Here is a 12,348-nt window from a genome sequence, read left to right on the forward strand (position 1 = left end):
AGCAGCTGCTGCTGCTGTCGCATGCAGCTCCGAAGATGTGCAGCAGGAACCCTGCTTTTGAACAGTTTCGGTGATTAAACCAGCAGCAGCAGCAGCAGCAACAACAATGGAAGCGGAGGCAGCCGGTGCTGCTGTTGCTCCTGCCATTGCTGCGACTGCTGCTGCTGCTGCTGCTGTTGATATTGCTGTTGTTGTTGCTGTTGTTGTTGTTGCTGCTGCTGCTGCTGCTGCACATCTAGCGGTGTGCCCAGCCACCAGCCCAAACTGACTGCAGCTCTCCCCCATTAATAACGCCTCCAGTGGGGCCCCCTGGGGGCCCCCCTTGCTGCTGCTGCTGCTGCTGCTGCTGCTGCGCGTGAGAAGCAACTGGCTGTGCAGCAGCAGCAACAGCAGCAGCCGCCGCCGCAGCAGCAGCAGCAGCAGAACCTTGATGGTCTCCCACTGGGGCATGGGGATCAACCTTCGACTGCTGCTGCTGCTGTGGTATGTGTCGCTGCTGCTGCTGCTGCTGCTGCTGCTGCTGGAGGTGCTGCTGCTGCTGCTGCAGGTGCTGCTGGTGCTCCAAGTACAGCTGCTGCACTTGCTGCTGCTGCAGCTCTTGATTCAATTCTGCTTCCTTGTAGCCCTGCTGCAGCGCGAAGCAAACCTCCGCCTCCGGCAGGAAGCACGACAGCGGCAGCTTCCCCACGTATGTACTGCAGCAGCAGCAGCAGCAGCAGCAGCAACAGCGATAGGGTTCATAAGGCCGCAAGACTCAACAGAAACGGAGACAGACAGCAGAATGCATCAGCAGCAAACGCCCACTGAGTGAGATACGCAGCAGCAGCAACAGCAGGAATACCAGCAGCGCCAACAGCAGCAGCAGCAGCAGCAGCAGCAGCAGCAGCAGCATGCGTACGATTCTGTCCAGGAGATTGGATCGAACCAAATCCAGTGCGTTGCTTCTTCCCGTTCACCACCTGCAGCAGCAGCAGCAGCAGCAGCAGCAGCAGCAGCACTAGGGTCAATAACGTGCAGCAGCAGCAGCAATACCGCGCAGCAGAAGTAGCAGCAGCAACAGCAACGCCTATCCCTGATGTATTCGCGTATCTCACCTGCACCTTTTGTTGCTGCTGCTGCACCAGCAGCTGCATCATCATCGCCGCTGTTGCTGCTGCCACTTCCCCCCCCTTGCTGCTGCTGCTGCTGCTGCTGCTGCAGGGGATCGTCTCCATCAGGGAGACGCTTCTGCAGCGGTAGATTTGCTGCAGCAGCAGCAGCATCTGCTGCTTTAAACCACTTCCGCCAATCCTTGTGATAACACCACTGCCTTCTCACGAGCTCAACAGCAGCATAACCCTGCAGCAGCAAAACAAGCAGCAAAACCAGCAATCACGTCCAGCAGCAGCAGCAGCAGCAGCAGCAGCAGGGGATGCAGCAGCAATAACGAGCAAAACCAACAGCAGCACCAGCAGTGACGCGCACCAGAAGCAGCAGCAAAACGTGCAGCAGCAGCAGCAGCAGCAAAACGTGCAACAGCAGCAGCAGCGAAACGTGCAGCAGCAGCAAGCAGCCTGGGGAGCGGAAGCATCTAGGGTTTAGGGTTTGCGAGTGCATGGCGTTAGAAAAGAAGGGTAGAAGGGCTTGTAGCTAGGGTTTAGGGTTTAGTAGCCTAGGGTTTAGGGTTTAGGGTTTCGAAGCCTAGGGTTTAGGGTTTAAGGTTTAGAAGCCTAGGGTTTAGGGTTTAGGGTTTAGAAGCCTAGGGTTTAGGGTTTAGGGTTTAGAAGCCTAGGGTTTAGGGTTTAGGGTTTAGGTGTACCTGCAGCAAAAGACGAGGACTAGTGTAGAAAATATAAAAGAGAGTTTTCGTCTCTAACTTCTCCAAGTGCGAAGCCCGCAGAGGAGGAGGAGCAGCAGCAACATAACACTGAGGCAGCAACTCCCTGCAGCAGCAGCAGCAGCAGCAGCTACAGCAGTGAGACACTCACGCAGCAGCAACAGCAGCAGCAGCAGCATGGTAGCACTGCGGCAGCAACGCCCTGATGCAGCAGCAGCAGCAGCAGCAGAAGCGTAACACCAAGGCAGCAACCCCCTCCCCTCCACCAGCAGCAGCAGCAGCAGCAGCAGAATCAGCAGCAGTAACAGCAACACGAAAAGCAGCAACAGAGGAGAAGACGCAAAGGGAGACACAAGAAGCGACAAAGAGACAGAGGCAATGAAACCAATAAACCCTAAACCCTAAACCCTAAACCCTAAACCCTAAACCCTAAACCCTCACTCCACAGACTTCTTCACGGGCGTCTCCGAGACCGGAGAGGTAAATGCATTGTACAGACACCTGAAACGCATGCACTCACAACCCAAGGGTTTAGGGTTTAGGGTTTACAGCGGAAGACAAGCAGACACTGCAACACCAAACGAACTGCTTATATCTTTATTTATATTAATTTATTTATATTTATATTTTTATCCTTCTTTATATCTTTATTTATATTAATTTATTTATATTTATATTTTTATCCTTCTTTACTTCTACTTCTTTATTCTTAATATTTATATCTGCTCTATGTGCTGTGTCTCTGTTTATTTTTTAATCATTTGCGTATTTATTTATGTTTATTTATTTATTTATTTATTTATTTATTTATGTTTATTTATTTTATTATTTATTTATTTATATTATTAATTTACTGATTAATTAATTTATTTATATTATTAATTTATTTATTTATTTGTCTATTCACCGCAGAGGATGTAAATTAATCTGACGATGGTTTGTCTTGAAACAAACAAATAAATATAAATAAATAAATAAATAAATAATAACATATAAATAAATAAATAAATAAATAAATAAATAAATAATAATAAATAAATAATAATTTACTCTGTAGAGTTTAAGTTGTATCCGAGCGTAGTTAAGTCTGTCCCCAAGGCTAAGACATTAACATCGGCATCGTTTGTTTTAATTACTTTTAATATGCCTAACAACCCGAAGTGATTTCTGCTGCTGTCTTCAGCATTATTATCAAGCAATCCGCTGTCTCCTAATACCCCTTTGCTGCTGTCTCCTGCTGCTCCTGCTGCTGCTGATGATATCGAATATCGATGCATCTTGAGCACCTGCAGTAGATGTTGATGTACATGCAGCACCAGCAGCAGAAGCAGCAGCAGCAGCACCAGCTGCTGCTGCTGCAGCAGATGCAGTAGAATTTGATTCAACTCCTGCTGCAGACTGTAAGGAAGGTGATGAAGTGCTAGAAGCAGCAGCAGCAGAAGATGGATCTGCTGCAGATACACTCTGTGATGATTGCATCTTCTTGCTGCTGCTGCTGCTATTGTTGCTGCTGCTGCGAACAGATGAAGCAGAACTGCTGCTGTTGTTGCTGTTGCTGCTGCTGCTGCTACGCCCAACACGCCCAGCAGCTGTGCTGCTATCGTTTCGAGTGCTGCTGCTGCTCCCGCTCCCATTACTTCCAGCTGCTGCTGCTGCTGCTGCTGCAGTTGCTGCAGCAGCAGCAGGGCTGCTGCTGGCAGCAGATCGTCCATAAGAGCGACCCCCGCTCCTGTTGTTTCCCCCCCTCCCAGAAATAGATGAAGAATTACTTGAGGGAGCCATTTTGCTGCTGCTGCTGCTGCTGCTGCTGCTGCTATCGCTGTTGCTAGTGCTGCTGCTGCTGCTGCTGCAGCGACTCCCTTAAACTACATCTGCGCCTCCAGCTGAGGCCATCCTACAGAGCGAAAATAACCTGTTGCTGCTGCTGCTGCTGCTGCATAGCCCTGCTGCAGCAGCCAGCTCTATGAATCTCAGCTTGCATGCGGCGGAAGACGCAGCAGTAAAAGCAGCAGCAACAGCTGCAGCAGCAGCAGGAACGACTACAGCTGCAGCAGCACCGGTTACTGTAGAAGACGGCCTTTGAGTTGCTGTCGTGAGCCTGGAGCAACAACTGCAGTTGTAGCAGCAGCAGCAGTAGTAGCAGCAGCAGCAGCAGCAGTAGCAGCAGCTGCTGCAGCAACACCTCGCCCTGCTTTCACGTGTATGCACGCTGCAGCAAAGGCAGCAGCAGAATGAAGAAAAAAATATGCTTTGAGCGCCCCCACTACGAAAGACAAAATCAGATATATGCGTCGTCGCTGTTGCTGCTGCTGCAGATCTTGCTGCTGCTGCTGCTGCTGCTGCTGCCTCTCGGCCGCTGCGGCGGCTGCTGTTGCTGCTGCTACAGGCTCCCCTGCAGCAGCAGTAGTAGCAGCAACAGCAGCAACAGCACTACTTATTATATATTTTGAGTAGGAATTAAATAAATCAAGTTGCATTTACGCACCCCTAAACCCTAAACCCTAAACCCTAAACCCTCGCGGCTCTCGTCTGTTACTTTCTGAGGGCTTCCCCACATCTTGAGGGTTTAGGGTTTAGGGTTTAGGGTTTATCTACTAATAATACACATTTTAATTTATTTTAAACTTATTAAAGCTCTCCTTTGCTTCTCTTCTGCGTCTCCCTGTTAACCCCCAGTGCGGTGTATGTACACCACAAGGCTTGAGGCAGCAGCAGCAACAGCAGCAGCAGCTGCTGCTCTTACTGCTGCGCTTGCTACTGTTACAGCTTCAGCAGCAGCAACAGTTGCTGCTGCTGCTGCAGTTGCTACTCCAGTTGCTGCAGAGACAGCGAGAAGCACAGGGAGGAGAAGGCAGGGGGGAGAAGGCTTCTAAACCCTAAACCCTAATCTCTAAACCCTAAACCCTAAACCCTAGGAGTGGTAGTATGTGCAGCACAGGGTTTAAGACAAACAAACAGAAATACAAAGCAAATAAAAGAGAGACGGGAGACAACTAATACGTAGCTGCTACAAGACACTGCTGCCGTATCTGCTGTTGCTGCTGCATCTGCTGCTGCTGCTCTATTTGCTGCTGCTGCTGCAGCTGCAGCATCTGCTGCTACATAGAGGAAGGCTACTCCAGCAGCAAGGGCTTCATCAACACAAGGCAAGCAACAGCAGCAGCGAGAGTAGTCAGCAGCAGCACCAGCAGCAACCGTAGCAGCAGCGGCAGCAACTTCCTGCTGCTGCAGCTGCAGCATCTGCTGCTACATAGAGGAAGGCTACTCCAGCAGCAAGGGCTTCATCAACACAAGGCAAGCAACAGCAGCAGCGAGAGTAGTCAGCAGCAGCACCAGCAGCAACCGTAGCAGCAGCGGCAGCAACTTCAGCAACACCAACAGCAACCGTAGCAGCAGCAGCAGCAGCAGCTGAAGGGTTTGCTGCTTTCGTTTGTGAGCGGCGTACAGAGTAAACCCTAAACCCTTAACAGCAGGCTTGTCTGTTGCTGCTAGGACAGTTGCAGATGCGGTAGGTACGCGAGAAGGCATACATTGGAAGCCCTTGCTGCTGCTGCTGCTGCTGCTGCTGCTGGTCCTGCTGCTGATCAGAAGCAGCAGCAGGAACTGCTGCTGCTGCTGCTGCTGCTCGTGCGTTATGTATGGCGAGATGCTCCTCAAAGAGCTGCACATATTGCTTACCCCACTGCAGCAGCTGCTGCAGTTGCTGCAACAGCAGCTTATCCTCTGCATTGCTGCTGTCTAAAGAATCCACCTCTAGCTGCAATTCTGCTGCTGTTGCTGCTGCTGCTGTTGCTGCTGCTGTTGGTCCTGCTGCTGCAGCATTCTCCGATTGCTGCTGCAGCTCCTCCGTACTACCCGGCTCCCCACTTTCAGCAGGTTCGCTTACCCCGTGCTCCTGCTGCTGCTGCTGCTGCTGTTGCTGCTGCTGCTGCTGCTGCTGCTGTTGCTGCTGCTGCTGCTGCTGCTGCTGCTTGACTCGCTTCCAGGGTGCAGCACCCTTCGGAATCTGCAGCAAAACTGAGAGATGAGCGTACAGCAGAATATCAGAAAAAGAAATGTCTGCAGCATACACCAGAAAGTGTCTCCCTCTGCTGCAGCAGCTAAACTCCCCCGCTGCTGCTGCTGCTGCTGCTGCTGGAGTTGCTGCTGCTGCTGCTGCTGCTGGGGGGAGGGTCTCCAGTTCGCCTAAGGCTCTGACGGTTTGTAAGGCATCTACCAGCAGCTGCAGCGCGTCTCGCAGCTGCAGAGAACCCTGCTGCTGCTGCTGCTGCTGCTGCTGCAGCCGCTGCTGCTGCTGCTGCACATACAGCCAAGCCGACAGAAACGAAGCGCCTGCTGCACGGAGAGAGGGGATTGTAAATTTGCTGCTGCACTTTTTATAAGAGAACAAAAAAAAGGAGACAGCAGCAGACAGAGGCCTCCAGATTGCTGCTGCAATTAGATCGTCAAGGCATTGCTGCTGGTGCCGCCCAGACGCTGTGCTGCTGCTGCTGCTGCTGCTGCTGTTGCTGCTGCAGAGCGGCTGCCGTAGCTGCAGCAGCAGCAGCAGCTCCTCACCCTTAACAATGCCGCCGTTGAACACTGCAGCAGGAAGCTGCCTCTCCTTGCTGCTGCTGAAGTCTGGCTGCAGCAGCAACTGCATGCCGCTCACAGCAGCATACACACGAACTGCCAGCAGCAAAGGATCCAAGATTACCTCCTCTTGCTGCTGCTGCTGCTGCTGCTGCTGCTGCTGCTGCTGTCTGCATTTTCTGCTTCTGCTGCTTCGGCTTTGAACAGGGGGCACACCGCAGGGGAAGTAATGAATTACCAGCAGATTCGGTTGCATGCAATCTGCTGCTGCTGCTGCTGCTGCTGCTGCTGCTGCTGTTGTTGCTGTTGCTGCTGTGTTTGCTGCAGCCGCCATTGTCTTGAGGCGGCGGCTGCTGCTGCAGCTCAGTTCCCTGTTTCTCTCGTCTCTGCTAAGGCTGTTGTTGCTGCTGCTGCTGCTGCAGCGGCAGCTGCTGCAGCAGCAAGAGCAACGACAGCGCTTGCTGTTGCAGTAGTTGTTTCTGCTGCTGCGGCTGCTGCAGGCCTCCAGGTAACCCCTATACGGCCTGGATGCCTTAATAAAGAAAATATGCTTGGGTTTTGCTGCAGCAGCAGCAACATTTGCTGCTGCTGCTGCTGCTGTTGCTGCTGCTGCCCGCCTGCAGCCCCACGACTAAGCCTGGGCTCGGTTTGCTGCTGTCTTCTACAGAAGTGAAGCAAATTTAATTGTTATAAATAAAATTTATTTAATTATTTATTTATTTAATAAATTAAACAAAAAACAGGTTCAAAGAAAGTACGCTCTACACAAGACAGCAGCAGCAGCAGCTGCTGCTGCTGTCTTCTGCTGCAGCAGCTTGTTGCTGGTGTTGTTGCTACGACTGACGTTGCTGTTCCTGCTGCTGCTACTGTTCCTGCTGCTGCGTGTCCTGCTGCGGTAGTTGTTGTTGCTGCTGCTGCTGCTGCTGCTGCTGCTGTGACTGCAGCAAAGGGGTTCGACTGGACTACTGCTGTGAACCCCGCTGTCTTCGCAGCAGCAGCAGCAACACCAGTAGCAGCAGCACCAGCAGCAGCAGCAGCCACACCAGCAGCAGCAGCAGCCACACCAGCAGCAGCAGCAGCAGGGTGTGATTTAAAAGAGAGAAACAGCAGTTTTTGCTGCAGTAAGCCACAAGACTGCTTCTGCTTCTGCTTCATCATGAATCCCCTCAACGAAACCAAAGTGCTGCTGCTGCACTCGTGCTTCGATTGTGCTCGCATCCCAGGCTCTCTGCACTGCTGCTGCTGCTGCTGCTGCTGCTGCTGCAGCGGCTGCTGCTGATGCTGATGATGCTGCTGTTGCTGCATTAGAAGAACCTCCCCCAGCTGCTGCTGCTATCTCCTGCATGCGCGCTGCAGCGGCAGTCGCAGCGCTTGGGGTTGGGGCTTCTCCAGCAGCAGCTGCTGCTGGATCTGCTGTTGCTGTTGCTGCAGCTGCAGCAGCAGCAGCAGCAGCAGGCTGCTGCAGCAAAGCTTCTCCAAAGAGCAGCTCATCAGCAATAATAACCGAACGCAGATGCCCTGCTGCTGCTTGCAGCGCGACCAGCTGCAGCGGGCTGAGTAAACCGAAGCATCTACGCAAACGCTGCAGCAGCAGCAGCAGCAGCAGCAACAGCAGCAGCAACAGCAGCAGCAGCACATGTCGCAGCAAACAGCAGATGAAGCCAAGTGCATAAAACGAACCAACCGCACCCATACTAACATTTAGGGTTTAGGGTTTAGGGTTTAGGGTTTTGTAGTGTCCGCAGGCAGCACTCCTACGCGCTGTCAAACCCTAAACCTTAACTTTAATCCCCCTAAGTATAAACCCTAAACCCTTAAACAAACCCTAAACCCTAATCTAAACCCTAAACCCTTAAACAAACCCTAAACCCTTACGCCAACCCTAGACCCTTAGACACAGATAAACCCTAAACCCTAAACCCTCATGAGGTAAAGCCTAAACCCTGCAGCAGCACCTCTTTCGTGTGAGGGTTTCTTGATTGCAAACCCTAAACCCTAAACCCTAAACCCTGAGGGTTTACCTGGATAGTTGTTGGGGTTTGAACAGCAGCACAAATACCTTCGCTTGTCTTCAGAGATACACCGCGACGCGAACAAAAAGCAGCAACAAGAGGGGGCAGCAGCAGCTGCTCCTGCAGCAGCACTGCAGCACGAAGCTCCCAACTGCCGCACCGCTGCTGCAGCAGAGAAGGTGCAGAGCCAGCATCTTCTGTTGCTGCTGTTGCTGCTGCTGCTGCTGCTGCTGCTGCATCCTGCTGCAGCAAAGCATCTGCAGAAGGAGACGCCTCCCTGCAGAGAGCGGTGTCTGTCTCTAGAAACCCCAGCAGCTCCTCTATTATTTGCTGCTGCTTTGTCTGCTGCTGCTGCTGCTGCTCCAGTTGCTGCTGCTGCTGCTGCTGCTGCTGCTGCTGCTGTTGCTCCAGTTGCTGCTGCTGCTGCTGCAGCGAGATGTCTTGGACGAAAGCGAGGAGACCCGTCAAAGGGCGCCTCAAGAGATACAGCGGAAGCTGCTGCTGCTGCTTCTGCTGCTCTTGCTGCTGCTGCTTGTGTAGCAGCAGCTGCCGCTGAACACGCACGCCTTCTGCTGCAACAGCAACTGCAGCAGCAAGAGAAGGCAGCAGCAAATCCACCCCTTCTGAAGTCTTAATGGTATTATCTCCAACATGCACCCTGAACCAGCTGCTGCTGCTGCTGCTGCTGCAGTTGCTGCTGCAGTTACTGCTGCTGCTGTTGCTGCTTAGGAAAGCTGCCTTAGCAGCAGACAGCACTTCAGCCTTGCTGCTGAGGTCTGCTGCTGAGAGAGGAAGGATCCTCACGCTGCTCTTTTGAGCTGCTGCTGCTGCTGTTGTCGCTCTTGATGCTGCTGCAGTTGCTGCGGCTGTTGCTGCTGCTGCAGTTCCTGCAGCTGGCTGTGCTTCTGTTGCTGCTGCTGTGCAGAAGGCCCTTATCCTTCTGCTGCTGCAGCTGCTGCTGCTGTTGCAGTACAGACGAGAGACAACAGCCCCTCGAGCTGCTGCTACAGCGGGGGTTGCAGAAGCAGCAGAAGTTGCAGCAGCAGCAGCAGCAGCTGCTGCTGCTGCTGCTGCAGCAAACCTGCAGGACATCGGGCCATTCAACGAGAGAGCGAAACTCGACACAGCCATAAAAAGACCCCGCTTAAGGGTTTAGGGTTTAGGGTTTAGGGTTTAGGGTTTGCTTCTCCTTTGGGGCTGGCTTGCATGCGCCCCCAGTCGAAGCCCGCCTATGAATGCGAAAGGCATGGAGACTTCTTTTAGGGTTTAGGGTTTAGGGTTTAGGGTTTAGGGTTTATGTGCTGGGATTTCTAGTTTGTGTCTGTGCTGCGGCGGCTGCTGCTGCTGCACCTCAGCAGCAAAGCTGTTTCCTGCTGCAGCAGTACCGGGCGGTGAGGCCTGCAGCAGCAGCAGCTAACAGCAGCAGCAACAACAGCAACAGCAGCAGCATTAACAGGAAGAAAATCAGCAGCAACAGCAGAACCGACTGCAGCGGTGAAGACCGCTGGAGCGGCAGCACAGGGCTTTATTGCTGCAGCACAGCAGCAGCAGCAGCAGCAGGTGCATCCACAGCAACAGCAGCAACAACAATAACAGTGGGAGCAGCAAGAGGAACAGCAGCAAGGTAGCGTTTGAATGCTGAGTGAAGTCAGTTATTAAACAGCAGCATCCACAGGAGCAGCAGCAGCAACAGCAACAGCAGCGGCAGCAGCAGCAGCAGCAGCTGCTGCTGCTGCTGCTGCATTTTGTTGCTGCAATGCATTCTGGAGTGTTGCCTCCTTTCGAGGAGTTTCCTCGTTCTTCTTTCTCGCTGCCGCAAGGCCCTGCAGCAGCAGCAGCAGCAGCAGTATTAGCTGCTGCGAGCTACGACAGCAGCAGCACATCCTCTAATGCAGCAGCAGCAGCTGCTGCTGCTGCTTCAGCAGCATCAGCAGTACCTCGTTACATGCGTACGCGTTTTAACTTTGAGCATGCTTTGGAGCAGCAGCAGCAGGAGCAGCAGGAGCTGCTGCTGCAGCAAGGAGTGCAGGGTTCAGACTCTGTTGCTGCAGCAGCAAGAGGGAGACACAGCGTAGTTTGTAGGCATTGGTGGAGGGGTGCATGCATGCGTGGGGCTGCATGCGATTTTCTTCATCGCGTTATTTACTCGAGAATGCCCAAGTGCAGAAACGACGGTGTCTGCATCGATGCTGCCAGGTATGCTGCTGCTGCTGCTGCTGCTGCTAGTGCTGCTGCTGCTGCTAGTGCTGCTGCTGCTGCTAATGGTAATGCTGCTGCTGCTAATGCTGCTAGGGCTGCTGCTGCTAATGCTGCTAGGGCTGCTGCAAATGCTAATACTGCTGCTGCTGCTGCTGCTGCTGCTGCTGCTAATGGTAATGCTGCTGGTGCTAATGCTGCTAGGGCTGCTGCTGCTAATGCTGCTAGGGCTGCTGCAAATGCTAATACTGCTGCTGCTGCTAGTGCTGCTGCAAATGCTAATGCTGCTGATGCTGCTGCTGCTAGTGCTGCTGCTGCTGATGCTGCTAGGGCTGCTGCAAATTCTAATGCTGCTGCTGCTGCTAGTGCTGCTGCGGCTGCTAATGCTGTTGCTGCTGCTAGTGCTGCTGCTAATGCTGCCACTGATAATGTTGCTAGTGCTAATGCTGCTGCTGCTGATGCTGCTGCTTTTGCTGCTGAGGCGTCGTTGTTTGCGCTGGAGCTGCTACTGCTGCTGCACCGAGGTCTTTGGCTGCTGCTGCCTCTGCTGCACTTGCTGCCGCTGCTGCTGCTGCGTTTGCTGCTGCTGCCTCTGGTGTATTTGCTACATTTGCTGCTGCTGCTGCATTTGTTTGCCGCTGCTGCATGCGTTTGACGCGTTCTTTGCTGCCCCTTGTGCTGCTGCTGCTGCATCTGTTTGCTGCTGCTGCTGCATTTGTTTGCTGCGGTTGCTGCTGCTGCGTTTGTTTGCTGCTGCATGTTTGTAGGGGTTGTTGTGTCTACCGTCACGAGCAGCAAAACGAAGCAGCAGAAGATTTAGTGGTGGATGATGCCTGCCGTTTGCTGTGCAGCAGCGGGAGCAGCAACTACGCGCAGCAGCAGCAGCAGCAGCAGCAGCAGGAGTGTCTCCATTACTTCTTTGGCTTCTGCAAGCAGGGCCCCCGCTGCAGAAGGAGACACACTCAGCTCAGCAAACATCATCTCCCGGCCTTCTGCCCTGACTGGTTCTTAGACAGCGTCATCGCAAACTTCAAAGTTAGCAGGGTCTAGGGTTTAGGGTTTAGGGTTTAGGGTTTAGGGTTTAGGGTTTAGGGTTTAGGGTTTAGTGTTGGGGGTTTAGTGTTTTAGGGTTTGGGGTTTTGTGTTTGGGGTTTAGGGTTTGGAGTTGAGGGTTTAGGGTTTAGGGTTTAGGGTTTAAGGTTTAGTGTTTAGGGTTTAGGGTTTAGGGTTTAGTGTTAGATTTCGATATGCGGGAAGGCGTGATAATGGGCTTGCTGCAGCACTGTTGCTATTGCTGCTGCACTTACTGCTGCTGCTGCTGCTGCTGCACTTGCTGCTGCTGCTCCAGCTGCTGTACTTGCTGCAGCATCTACTGTCCTTGACTGCTGCTGCTGCTGCCGTATCTGCTCCTGCTGCTGGTCCACTTGCTGCTGCTGCTATATAATTTGTTTTATTTGTTTAATTTTTAATTATTTAACTATTTATTTATTTATTTATTTATTTATTTATTTATTTGTTATAGGATGTGTTCCCTGAGAGGATTGACCCTCTGACTGAGGCTGCGCTGGAGAAGGTGGCAGCCCAAGTGCGGCAGCTGCAGCAGAAGCATCAGCAGCAGCAGCAGCAGCAGCAGCAGCAGCTGCATCAACAGGGTTCTCCGCGTAGCTCTGACCAGTTGGAAGGCAGCAGCATGGTTGTGGCGAGCGGCAGCTCCAGCAGCAGCAGCAACAGCAGCAGCAACAGCATGAGCAG

General features: G+C 52.8%; 4 protein-coding genes across 4 annotated transcripts in view; 1 reads left to right on the forward strand and 3 right to left on the reverse strand.

Moving 5' to 3' along the window:
• Positions 1-235: 235 nt before the first annotated feature.
• On the reverse strand, positions 236-3,528 carry EAH_00045800 (NOT2 / NOT3 / NOT5 family domain-containing protein, putative; the record flags this gene model as incomplete). The annotated part of the gene is made up of 6 exons (XM_013394740.1): positions 236-695; positions 899-959; positions 1,095-1,338; positions 1,799-1,922; positions 2,258-2,317; positions 3,278-3,528. 6 exons carry the CDS (start codon positions 3,526-3,528, stop codon positions 236-238), a joined length of 1,200 nt encoding a protein of 399 aa, XP_013250194.1.
• A 1,751-nt stretch (positions 3,529-5,279) lies between these two features.
• Positions 5,280-6,722, reverse strand: EAH_00045810 (hypothetical protein, conserved; the record flags this gene model as incomplete). Its single annotated transcript, XM_013394741.1, has 1 exon — positions 5,280-6,722. The coding sequence occupies one exon, from the start codon at positions 6,720-6,722 to the stop codon at positions 5,280-5,282; it is 1,443 nt and encodes a 480-aa protein (XP_013250195.1).
• Positions 6,723-7,478: 756 nt separating this feature from the next.
• EAH_00045820 (hypothetical protein, conserved) lies at positions 7,479-9,492 on the reverse strand (the record flags this gene model as incomplete). Its single annotated transcript, XM_013394742.1, has 2 exons — positions 7,479-7,941; positions 8,561-9,492. 2 exons carry the CDS (start codon positions 9,490-9,492, stop codon positions 7,479-7,481), a joined length of 1,395 nt encoding a protein of 464 aa, XP_013250196.1.
• A 1,060-nt stretch (positions 9,493-10,552) lies between these two features.
• The window catches only part of EAH_00045830 (zinc finger (CCCH type) protein, putative), a gene marked incomplete at both ends in the record, with an annotated part of 4,317 nt that continues 2,521 nt past the window's right edge, over positions 10,553-12,348 (forward strand). The window contains 3 exons of the mRNA XM_013394743.1: positions 10,553-11,085; positions 11,364-11,631; positions 12,119-12,270. Of these exons, the coding sequence (XP_013250197.1) occupies positions 10,553-11,085; positions 11,364-11,631; positions 12,119-12,270 (953 nt within the window). The remainder of the gene's footprint in view (positions 11,086-11,363; positions 11,632-12,118; positions 12,271-12,348) is intronic.

This window comes from Eimeria acervulina, genomic scaffold, assembly GCF_000499425.1.
Source record: "Eimeria acervulina Houghton genomic scaffold, Eah_scaff662, whole genome shotgun sequence".
Classification (NCBI taxonomy): Eukaryota; Apicomplexa; class Conoidasida; order Eucoccidiorida; family Eimeriidae; genus Eimeria; species Eimeria acervulina.